General features: G+C 40.5%; 1 protein-coding gene across 1 annotated transcript in view; it reads left to right on the top strand.

Moving 5' to 3' along the window:
* The window catches only part of Ttc39c (tetratricopeptide repeat domain 39C), a 96,194-nt gene that overhangs the window by 70,613 nt on the left and 12,943 nt on the right, over positions 1–12,638 (top strand). The window contains exons 7-8 of the mRNA XM_076837070.1: positions 7,655–7,748; positions 10,705–10,812. Coding sequence (XP_076693185.1) covers positions 7,655–7,748; positions 10,705–10,812 — 202 coding nt within the window. The remainder of the gene's footprint in view (positions 1–7,654; positions 7,749–10,704; positions 10,813–12,638) is intronic.

Genomic DNA, 12,638 nt, shown 5'->3' with positions numbered 1-12,638 from the left:
AAGCAATTATTTCTCATAATCCTGGAGGCCAGAAGTCCAAGATTAAGGTTCTAAAAGTGGGAAGTGAAGTCCCGCTTCCTGGGTTTCATTCACCATCACATTGAGGTTTAGGATTTGAGTGCTGGTGTATTCGTTTTCTAGGGCAGCTGTAACAAAGTCTCTCAAACTGTATGTCTCAAACAACAGTTGTGTTATTATCACAGTCCTGGGTTTAAGGTCCAACGCCAAGGAGTCAGCAGGGTGGGTTCCTCCCAGGATTGCAAGGTAGAACTGTCCCATTTCTCTCTCAAGATTTTGGTGGTTCTCTGACAGTCCTTACCAGTCCTTGGTGTGTGGAAGCGTCACCTTGACCTCTGCCTTCATCTGCTCCCCATGGCTATGTGCCAGACTTGTGTCTAAATTTCCCCTCTTACACAGACACAGATTGAATTCAGGCCCACCCAACTCCAGTAGGACCTCATCTGGAACTTACCTGATCACATCTGCAGCAACCGTATTTCCCAATGAGATCACATTCTGAGCTTCTGGGATTTGGATTCTAACTGTAAATTTGGGGGCAACACAGTTCCACCCCTAATAATTGGCAGTCATTGCTGGTCAGTGTCTCCCCATCGGCCCTGGTAGCCTGCAGGCACCAGAGGTCTCAGAACAGTAAGACTCATGGGCCAAATGAAAGTGGGCTTGAACCACGCAGTTTACTGAGTCAATGTAGAATACACAGCAGGAAACAGGGGAAAGGGACAGCAATGGCACTTTCAGGAGAGAGTGCAGACAGGGTGGAAGCCCCGTGTGACCTGAGTCCTGGGGTGGCAATGTGCAGTGCCCTGCTCTGCCTGCACGTGAGCCTTCCCATCTGATGGTGGCTGGGAAGACCAGAGCTGAGGTTAGAGAGAGGATGCCAGTGGCACACGGCGCACGGGAGACCCACGGGAAGATTGTACCTGTCCAAGGCTCATTAAACTAGTGGGCAGCTGTTACTCTTGGTAGTGTTTCTTGAGGATTTTTGGTGCCAGAATGTGTGTCGCTGATGGGTGATCAAATAAGACCTTGTGAAAATTAAGTTCTGATACACACGCACATTTAGTACTGTATTTATATTTAGTTTAATGTCTAGTGCTATTTGGGGACCTCCTGCATATTAGGGTTTTTGGACCTTTTATCTTTCTCTGTAACACATGCATACTCTACTTGTTAAGTATTTCATTTATTACTAATATCTCATGAATTCTGCCTAAATCTAATAGACATTTTGCTTAACTGTTACTTAAAACATCTTAAAAACTGGGTATGGTGGCACACACCTGTAATCTCAGCAGCTTTGGAGGCTAAGGCAAGAGGATCGAAAGTTCAAGGCCAGCCTCAGCAACTTAGCAAGGCCATAAGCAACTCAGCAAGACCCTGCCTCAAAATTAAAAATTTAATAAAGGGCTAGGGATGTGGTTCAGTAGTTAAGCACTCCGAGATTCAATCCCTGGTACCAACAACAACGAAAATGAGAATCTTAGAATTGAATGTGCCTATGTTAGCTAGGCACCTGTAATTCCAGTGGCTCAGGAGGCTGAGGCAGGAGGATCAAGTCAAAGCCAGCCTCAGCAAAACTGAAGGGCTAAACAACTCAGTAAGACCCTGTCTCTAAATAAAATACAAAATAGGGCTGGGGATGTGGCTTAGTGGTTGTGTGCCCCTAAGTTCAATCCTTGGTACCAAAAAAAAAAGTGCATGTATTTTACAAAACTACAAAGTTCTTTATGTGCCAGAATTGACAGTTCTCAGAAGCAGATGCACTTCAGAGCTGCAGGGCAGTGCACACTGTCCCCACCACAGGGACTGCTGTGTTCTGTGACTTGTCCCTGAGGCATTACTTCCTTTCTAGTCTCCAACCCAGCAGAATTAAGAGTTATCAACATTATTTTAATACCAGTAGGTCTGAACTGAGACCTTTGTGTCTGCGAGCTTGCTCATCATTGAATGATAAGTATAATTTGGAGGTGCTACAAAAGGAAACTGCTTGCTCAGGAAATGGAACCTTGAATCACAGATTCAGGGAAGTCTGGAACTTAATGTCCCTTCAGCACTACTGTCGGGGCCAAGTCCCCAGATGCACTTGGCCTTGTCTCCGTTTTTACTTTTTTTTTTTGCAACTCTAGAGAAGGAACCTTTTGCTGGGTGGTAGTTATCAGTGAATCCTTGCAGCCTGGTGTTGTGAGTAAAAATCTCAACAAAATGTATCATCAGTAGGCTTCCAGCATAATCTGTTGCGCTGAAAATTATTCAGACGTTTTTGTGTCTTTGTATTTGTTTTGATATTTTTATTTTCAAAAGGTTCCTAAAAGACATTAAGGTCTAAATACCTTAATATGAATAGCTTAGATTTTTTTTGTAATTGTATGGAAGATGTTACCTACAGTCACTGCATCTCTTCATATTTAATTTTTCTGTCTTCTGTCTCTCCGGAGGACACACATGTGGTTGTTTGGACTTAAGGCAAGAATACATAGCTTTATGTTGGTGCTAGGATCTTAATTTAAATAGCTTTTAATTATGCCTCCTAGACAAAACTGGTGAGTCTGGTGAGTCTGAAACAATTGATGCAGAATTTAGTTGCCACTTACCTCTGAAGATTTGTTCTTAATGCAGGAAAAAAGTGTGGTGAACTATGTCCCAGCACTCTTTACAGGTGACATAGACTTATTTCTAAAAGCAAGGCAAGAAGAGCACTTATTTATATAACATTATTTATTTCAACATCCCCTGAGAGTATAAGTAGAAGATATTTCCTAAGATACAAATGTGTTGGTTACAAAGTTGGTACTAGAATTTGGAAGTATCAACTGGTGTTAGTCTTTTTTTTTTTTTTTTTTTTTTTTTTTACAACCAATGCCTATTAATAAAAACATTTAATGTTAGTGATTTAAACACTTTAAATTAATTGTGATTTTTAAAAGTGAACTCACCATATACCCATATACATAGTTCCAGAGCAAAGAAAATATGGGAATATTTTCAGCTGATTCTACAAGTCAAGTAATATCCTGATACCAAAGAGCACTAAACAAAAAAACTGTTGGTCATTCATCCTGGTATTGAAATTCTAAATGAATATTAGCAAATAAAATTGAATAAGGTATTTTTTAATGTCATATTTTAAATAGTAGGGGTTATTCCAAAGATTCCCCCTCAGGAAGTATATGCTTATTATTTCTTGCATTAAGAAAGTAAGTGATAAAGCCATATATAATCCTATCAGTAATATTTAATGAAAGACACTATCCAACCCAGGTCTTTAAAACCTGAAACTGTTTGTAAATCATAAATAGAAATTTATCCTTTTGCTAAAAATGGCATCAACCAAATCCCTGCAGCAAACCACATTTCTTAGTGCAACATTAGAAACATCCTCATTAAAGCCAGAAAAAAAATCTAGGATGTGTGCTGTGCTTGCTGCGATTCCCTATTTTAACTGGTGCTCTCAGCCAGTGAGTAAGCAAATCTATTACAGGGGATGAGACAATATCATAATTATTTGCAAATGATTTTAATGTATCCATGGAAAATCCAAGAGAAAAAAAAATCATTAGAATTCCTAGGAGTATAATAATATGACATATACAAAATCTACTTGCAGAAATTCAGAGTTTTCCTACAGATCAGCAACACTCACGGAAAAAAACAGAACAATAAATTTCTTTTATGGTTGCCACAAGTATTAGAAATGCCTAGGAATACACCTATCAAGAAAGAGAGCTTGAATAACTAGAAAAACATGTTCCATCACCGTGGTCACGATGCTTACTTTAATTTGGCAGTAAATATGCTCCATTTAATTTGGCAAACATTGGTGCTTTGTGTTCTTCATTGGTTCCTTTGGAAAGTAAAGCCATATAACAATTTTTTTTTGTTGTTTTTGTTTTACTGGTGAGGAAACTGAGGCTTCAAGTGGTTTTTGTGACATGGCTCATCATGATGTCATCGTGAACTAAAAGCTAATGTGGTACCAAGCCCTGGCTTAATGGCTCTTTCCCATAAAATTAAACTAAATCAAATATCCAGTTGAGAATAATTATTTCTCTGTTCTGTGGTAGATATTCTAATTTTTTAACAATAAAAATTTCCATAGGTCATTTTTATTTGAAATTATTTTGGTGGAAACTATATTCATACTTTTTACTTAATGTCTGTTCATTGTAATTTCTTAAGGAATGATCAGGATAGAATTAGAATTAATTTTGTAGTTATACTTGTTCTTGGGCCATGTCTTTCAGCTCCCGTAATATGATTTTAGTACTTTCAAATTGTTAATCCTTATAAATGAAAATACATGTTACTTTCTTCACAGTTTAATTCTTTAAAAAAGCAACCATGTTCAGTTCCTAAGGCCATGTAACAAATTACTATAAACAGCATGGCCTAAAACAATAGAAATTTATTCATATACAATCTGGAGGCCAGAAGTTCAGAATCAGCATCACTGGGTGTAGGGATCCCTCTTGACAAGACTACAGCCAACTTGGTTGTAACCAGGTAATAATGTGTGACCCTTGAACACATTCTAAGCCCTGCAGGATAAACAAAGTCACTAAGAGAGTCAGCCAAGAGTTTTATGCTGGGCACTCACGCCTGTACTTACCTGTTGTCCTGAGGAAGCCTGGCCATATTTCAATTGGCTGCTGGCCATATTTGTTTAAGGTACCTTATGAGCTCTTTCTTCCTGTCCTCAAGTATAAGGATCCTCTAGTCTTGTGGCCCTCAAGATGGGCTTCTGCCTGTAAGTTCCTGATAAGCTGCATTAGGTGCAGTTCTAGATTTGTCTGCCTCTTTTTATTTTGGATTATAGCACCTACTACCTTTGGCGACCAGTTCTCATACATTGGGTTTTCCCAAAACACTGAGCCAAATGAAGTCAAGGTGTATAGCCTCAGCTCGATTGCTCCTGAGGCTATAGTGAGAATCCTTTTCTTACCTCTTGTGCCTCTGCTGGTTGCTTGCATACCTGGGCCTATGGCCATATCACTACCCTCTTAGTCTCTGTGGTCACAGAGTTTCTCTTTCTTCATGTGTGGTCTCCCCCTGCTTCCTTCTATATAAGAATGCATGTGATTACATTTCCAGCCCACCAAGATAATCCAGGATGGCCTCCTGTGCCTCAAAATCTTTAATTTAATCATAGCTGCATGCACGCACCCCAAACAAAACCATTCTTGGAGTCAGTCAGAGAATTTGAATACTGATCAACTCCTAGCCTATTCACCTTGATCAGGTTTCTTAACTTCTTAGAATATTACTTCATCTCAAAAGGGAATTGGTACATTCCTAAGTTTTTGAAAGGCTTGAGAGAAATGATATTGATTTAAATATTACCTCTTTGTCTTTTTTTATTTACTTGCATTCAAAATCTTGTTTTGACTCACTTTTGTACCTCCAGAGCCTGGCCACCACTGACATGTAGAGGTTGTGTAATGTGTGTTTGCTGAGTGCTTTTCTGTCCTCTGAAGGATATTGTGGCATTGCACCATCATGCACTGAACCCTCAGCTGGCAACAGCTCAGTGACAATGGTCCATCCAGAAACATCCTGAGAAAGCTGAGTGTCATTCACTTAGCAAGCAGATGTGTATGAAGCAGAACCCCTAACCTGGAGTTTCTTTGTCACCATGCTGAGCCAAGTCCATATATGAAACAGGAAAAGAACTAATGATCCAGAAAAGGAAAAGTTTGCAATGGGTGTAACAAGCACCCAGCTATCCACATACATGTGTGCGGGCATGTGAATGTGTGTGTGTGCGCGTGCACACACACATTTTGCATAGAAAACTAATTTTTTTTACCTTGCTGGTGTTTTGTGTTTTGGTTGTGTACTTACAGCCGGCATGACTTCAGCATTGTGGGTCTGTCATACATTCCCATGAGGTTCCTTCCAACTGCCCATTGAACTGCTCGGAGACAGCAGTGGGTGACATGCTGACGTGTATCGTTCTGAGGCCATCTACCCAGCATTCATGGCTGAGGATAAGGATTTCAACACTGCGGTGTGAGCCTTCCTGACAACAGAGCAGCATGTCACTTTAGGACATGGACATTTATTGATCTGGCCTTGGATAATGAGTCATTTGGCTTACAATGTTCCTGAGTCACGGGCTGTCCTGGAGATCACCTTGCTGACTCATGGTGCCTTGCTGTCCCAGAGGCTTCCTGCGGTGGTGGTGGTCCTCCCAACAGCCTGCAGCTTCTCTTCCGGGACCCTCCCTTCCCCTCTTGGCTGGCTCAGCAGAGAAGAAGCAGCTGGGAACCTTGGGGAGGAAATGAGTGTGGAGCAGCTTCAGGAGACACTCAGGGAAGCACAGGAGAAGGGATGAGGGAAAGCCACAGCCCAGCACAGGCAGGGCAGGAAAAGCCACTCACGCCAGCAGGCCTTTGAGAGCAGGCTGCGTCAAGGCTTCAGGGTGTGTGAGGTTTTATTCATTATGTACGTGGCACTTAGCACCTGCTGATGCCTGCCTCCGAGTCAGCAGACCCTTGTTGTCTTGGTGGTGCTTTTTAGGTGTTCTGGTGAAATCAGGTCAGCAAACTTCGAAAGTTGTGTTTAGTCAAGAGAAAAATGAATGTGCAGTAGTCCAAGAACCCCAGTGCTGCCTGAAACCATAGGTACTAGGCTTGTCTTATGTGTGAATATCTAAGATAAAGCTAATTCGTAAATTGGCACAGTAAGAGATTAATGTCAATAACTAATAAGATAGACCAACTGTAACAATATACTGTCATAAAAAGTTCTATGAATGGGATCTTCTCTTTCAAAATGCGATTGTATTCTATTGTATTTCCAGATCACAGTTGACCACAGGTAACTGAAACCACAAAAAGCAGAACTGCAAATAATGGGTGGGGTGGGCGACTCCATGGAAGCCTGGTGATTCTGGACATTAGCAGATGAATGCAAAAGTTGCAAATGCAACCTGGATCTTTGGAGAATTTCTAAATTACTGAGAGAGGAGGATCTGATGGCCAGAAGCAATTAGAGATCAGCATTCTGGTTAGAGAATCAAACTGTCCAGTGTGTAGAGACTGAGGGGACCACACAAAGGATTGAGGACTGGCCGAAGGGGAGTGGCTTCATGCATTCCCTCAGTGCTGATGGAGACTCTTTCTGGGCCAGGATTGGATACATACCTGTATAAGGCCCTGTGCTTTTCGAATGTATCTGGCAACAAAGGGATAGAATAGCAAGCAATTGTGGTACAACGAGTTCTACTGTACTAGCGTGAAGAGGGTGCTGAAGGAGAAGGTGGTTGTAAGCTGAGCCCTTGCAGGTGGAATCTACTACCTAAGCAAAAGGAGCTGGGTGTGGGGTGTGTACCCATAGTTCCAGCATTCCAGAGGCAGAGGTAGGAGGATCAAGATCAAGAGCTTGAGACTAGCCTGGACACCAAAGTGAGACCCTGTCTCCCAAAAAAAAAAAAAAAAAAAAGAGTTCTCTGTGCTTAGATTAATCTCACAATGCTCAGACAATTGGAGAGCTTTCTTAGCAATCCTTAAATGACTCTCTTCTACACTGCATAATCTGTTTGAAATAACCACATAGGAAATTTTTTTTTGCATTAGGATGATTATAATATCAATGGCAGATCTTAGCCACTAACTCCATTTTCCTTTTTTCCTAGTGTCAAATCAACAGTGCCTTGACTTCTTTCCATACTGCTTTGGAGCTTGCAGTAGATCAGAGAGAAATTCAACATGTCTGTCTGTATGAAATTGGTAAATATCAAATGGCTCTCCACCTTCTTGTTATGAAGCAGTATTGATGCTTCTTGATGCAACTTTTCATTTGTAATGAGGTTCAGTTTGTCTTTGCAAAATGCTGTTACATAATAAGGACTTTGATTGTTATGCTAGTACGTGTCACGGTGCTTCTCTCTCTGGGTCACTCTGCCTTATAACATTTTGACTTTAGAATAATTGGTGATGTTAAGTGAATTAACTGCATTGCCATTTGTGAATACCTAGTGCACAGAAGAGTCCAAACCCTTTTTTTCCCTCCTTCCCACCACTGCTTATTTGAGAAGAAAAATATAACATCAGAGAGAGTTGGACCTCAATGCCAGCTGCCCTGAGATCTCCAGCAAGTTGCCTAAACCTTCGGAGCCACATAGTCGCCATTGGTGTGGAGGAGCTCGCTCATGGCAGCCCAAAGGTTTAGGTGAAGCCTCCATAGGAGACTCCACACCTGTCAGAGGCTTCTCCTCCTCTTGGAGATAACATTTGTAAATGGATTTAGAAGTGCTTATTTGCCTAAGATTCTCCCCTCCTTCATCAGAGTGGCTGCTGAGTCTTTTTAAAATTTATTTATTTATTCTAATTTGTTATACATGACAGCAGAATGCATTTCAATTCGTAGTACACATATAGAGCACAATTTTTCACGTCGTTCATTGTATACAAAGTAGAGTCACACCATTCTTGTCTTCATACATATACTTAGAGTAATGATGTCCAACTCATTCCACCATCTTTCCTTCTCCTTTCCCTCCTCCCTTCCTCTCCCTCCCCTTTGCCCTATCTAAAGTTCCTCCATTCCTCCCATGCCATCCCCCCATCCCCATTATGGATCAGCATCCACATATCAGAGAAAACATTTGGCATTTGGTTTTTGGAGATTGGCTTACTTCACTTAGCATAATATTCTCCAACTCCATCTGGAAAGCAGTATGGAGATTCCTTGGAAAACTTGGAATGGAACTATTTGATCCAGCTATCCCACTCCACAGTTTATACCCAAAGGACTTAAAAACAACATACTACAGGGATGCAGCCACATCAATGTTTATAGCAGCAAAATTCACAATAGCTAACCTGTGAAACCAACTGAGATGCCCTACAGTAGATGAATGGATAAGGAAAACGTGGTATATATGCACATTGGAATGTTACTCAGCATTAAAAGAGAATAAAATCATGGCTGCTGAGTCTTTTTGCTGACTGCAATCAATTCTCCAATCCTGGCACATTTGGATTTCAAAGTCCTTTTATGTAGCAGTTTCTCCATTATTTTGAAAAAAGTAAACACTTCTTTGGACTTGAAATGAAAAGTTGTTTTTTTTTTTTTAATTTTGTTTTAAAGGGGGGATTCCAGCCTAATACTTCAAGTTCACACTATACAGCACGCGTGAAAGAATCGGAAAAGGGTAGAGAAAGGAGCATCCCCATTTCCTCTTCCTGTCTCTGCAGAGGGACAGGGAGGAGGAAGCAGAGAGTGCTCAGAGAAGCAGTTAACACCTGTGGGCACCAGACCACAGCAGCTTCTCCTGCTGAGGACATAACTGTCTTCCTGAATCCTTTGAAGAAAAGTGCCAACAAAAAGATTGGGAATTACCCAATAAATAACATGACATTTTAAATGCCTCTTATGGTTTAGGAAGAGGAGATGATGTACAATCCCATGGAAACATGTATTTTTATGTAACCTAAACTCTGATGGAGCTCTGCTTAGTGGCCATAAGGTAGAGTGAGAAGTGTTTCAAAGAAACTTGGATTTAAAAAGCGCAGCTTTGGTGGCCTTTCCTGGCCTGCCATTTCAAGGTCAGGACAGGACTTTAGAGCTGAAGGAAGCTTAGGGACCGTCTACCCCAGGCCTTAGGAAGGTCGACTCAGGAATAAGTAGCCACTCCAACTTGTTCTGCAGGCTTGTGCTTGGGGCCTCCACCTAGGTTCTGTATTTAATCTAGATCCTTCCCTGACATCTAATATGGGATGAAAACAATTAGCTAAAATAAGTCAACATAGAAGTCCCACAGAATTTGACAGTGAGGTTGGTCCAAGTGGATATCATTCCCCGCCAAATTGTTTAAATGGCAAATGCAAGATTACACGATTACTTTGGTATCTGATACCAGCATATTTGTTTTTATGGGGGCAATTATGAAAAGGAGAGAACATTGGACTTTAATCCACAATTCTTCCCTCCTAATAGCTGTGTGGCCTTGAGCAAGTCACTGACCTGTGGCTGCCTTAGGTTTTTCCCTCTAACAAGAGGACACCATCAGCCAGCTTTGCAGGGTTGCACTACAGATTAGCAATAATTTGTATCACATGATAGCACACAGTAGGGCCAGTTGACGGAAGGTAACATGATTAACAACGAGAATATAATTTTTTTTTTCCTTTTAGTGGCTGCTGTTCCTTACCAGAATGCCAGTCTGACAGTGTTTTAATGTAGGAAAGATGGGGTCTCTTCTCGGCTCTACAACCAATGAGCAGAGGGAGGGTGGGCAGTACTTATTGTCTCTGTATTTCTCACAAAAGTCTGAGCATTAATAGTAATCATTAATCATTAGGTGAGTGCCTTGAGACTTTCTGAGTCGCTAATTATATAATATAAATATATTGCTCCCACTGCTGCTCTTTCTGCCTGCGCCAATACTTGGAGAAGTACTTTGGTTAATCTCACAACGATATGGGGCAGACTGGAGAATTTTTCTAGAAATCTTTACACCGTTTTCTTCCATACTGCTTAATCGGTTGTGATATCCAAAATGCCCTGTCTTGCTCAAACTTTACACTGAAAGCATTTAGAGGAAAAACCAATTTTAAGTTTTCAGTGTTTCCTAGAACATTCACAAGAAGGTTAGTGGTATGTTGGAGATTTGTAGCTTAAATACAGACCGTGGAGCTCTCTACCTTAGGGTTGTATGCTAAATTTATATTTATTTCCTAGGTTGGTGCAGCATGATCGAACTCAACTTCAAGGATGCATTTGATTCCTTTGAAAGGCTGAAAAATGAGTCCAGGTGGTCACAGTGTTATTATGCGTATTTGACTGCAGGTGAGTGGTTGTCCACAGAGCCATAATATGCCTGTCTGTGGATAGTCTGCTCACATATACCGGAGGTGGAGAATCATAGAAGCAGCAGTTTCCCTGACATGTTCATGTTTTCTATAACCAAGTAAATAGCAGTGGACTACTGTGTTCACTGACCCAGCTGAATGCCAAGAAATTCAGTAGTGTACCTGTTTCTTCCTTCCCTGCCTCGCCCATCCTGTGCTCTGTCTTGAAAATACTTATTTGGGCCGGGGTTGTGGCTCAGCGGTAGAGTGCTTGCCTAGCATGTGTGAGGCCCTGGGTTTGATCCTCAGCACCACATAAAAATAAATAAACAAAACAAAGGTGTTGTGTACAACTAAAAAATAAATATTTAAAAAAAGAAAATACTTATTGTGAGGCTTTCCCAGTTTTTGAACATTTTGCCCTCAACAACCTCACCTGCTCTTATTACACTTTTTTCTTTTTGCTGTATTTTTTTATTTATTAGTATTTTAAGGAATTTTTGAGATTGAACATGTCTACATGTTTTTTGGTTCTGGAGATTGAACCCAGGAGCACTTAATACTGAACCACATTCCCAACCCTTTTTTATATTTTATTTAGAGACAAGGTCTCGTTAAGTTTCTTAGGGCCTTTCTAAGTTGCTAAAGCTGGTTTTGAATTCGCAATCCTCCTGCCTCAACCTCCCAGAGCCACTGGGATTACAGGCACGTGCTACCACACCCAGCTAAACATGTCTTTTTCATTGTGTTAATGCTTTTGGTGCCCTGGTTACAGAGTTGCATAGTTATCTGGTCCGACATTGCTTTACCTGTCAACCTTGTTATATTTACTTGTAATGTTATAGAATTAGGGGTATTTCAACTCTGCGGATCATTATAGCATAAACACTAATCTTCGTTTTATTTTTTGCTTTTTTGGTCTTTTTGAGATAAGTGAAGATGTGCTGCCACCTGGTGGACAAAAGTGTTGTGTGTCCCTGTGATACATACATGAGGTGGGGAACTGAAGAAACCCCCAATTGGTTGTATATTTTTTTGCCTTTAAGCGACTTTATGTAAATCCTTTCAGGTTTATGTAGAAGAACTCTCCTTATGTATCCACACAAATAATTCTTTTACTTAAAATTAAGACTTGCTGGGTGTGGTGGTGCACACCTGTAATCCCAGAGACTGAAGTAGGAGGATCACAAGTTTGAGGCCAGCCTCAGCAATTTAGGGAGGCCCTAAGCAACTTAGTGAGACCCTGTCTCAAAACAGAAAATAAAAAAGGACTGGGAACTTAGCTCAGTGGTAAAATGCCACTGGGTTCATTTCCCAGTACCAAAAAAAAAAAAAAAAAAAAAAAAAAAAATCAAGACTAGCATTGTATCTCAGTGGTAGAGCGCTTGCCTAGTACATGTGAGGCACTGGGTTTGATCCTCAGTACCAAATAAAAATGGAAAAATAAAATAAAGATATTGTGTCCATAAACAACTAAGAAAAAAGATTTTTAAACGTAAAAAAAAAAAATACTTTTTTTTTTTTTTGGTGTTGAGTTGACATTAAGGCTTTACACATGCTTAGTACACTGAAGCACTGAGCCACAACCCAGCCTCCCAAACATTATTTTGAGTACCTCCTTATTTTGAACACTTGAATTTAATGAAACATCTTCCCTTTTCATTCCATCCCCTTAACTCATCTATTTAAGATAGAATTAACATGAGCCAAAGCATTTATCCCAGATATCATATAAAATTGTGTCAGGCTATTAGCAATCAGTACAAAATCCTCTTTGATTTATATGCCTTACTGTACAGAGCATCCAGTTCTTCATGACTGTAT

This window comes from Callospermophilus lateralis, chromosome 17, assembly GCF_048772815.1.
Source record: "Callospermophilus lateralis isolate mCalLat2 chromosome 17, mCalLat2.hap1, whole genome shotgun sequence".
Classification (NCBI taxonomy): domain Eukaryota; kingdom Metazoa; phylum Chordata; class Mammalia; order Rodentia; family Sciuridae; genus Callospermophilus; species Callospermophilus lateralis.
The sequence above is the reverse complement of the archived record's forward strand: the minus strand, read 5'-3'. Positions and strand labels throughout refer to the sequence as shown.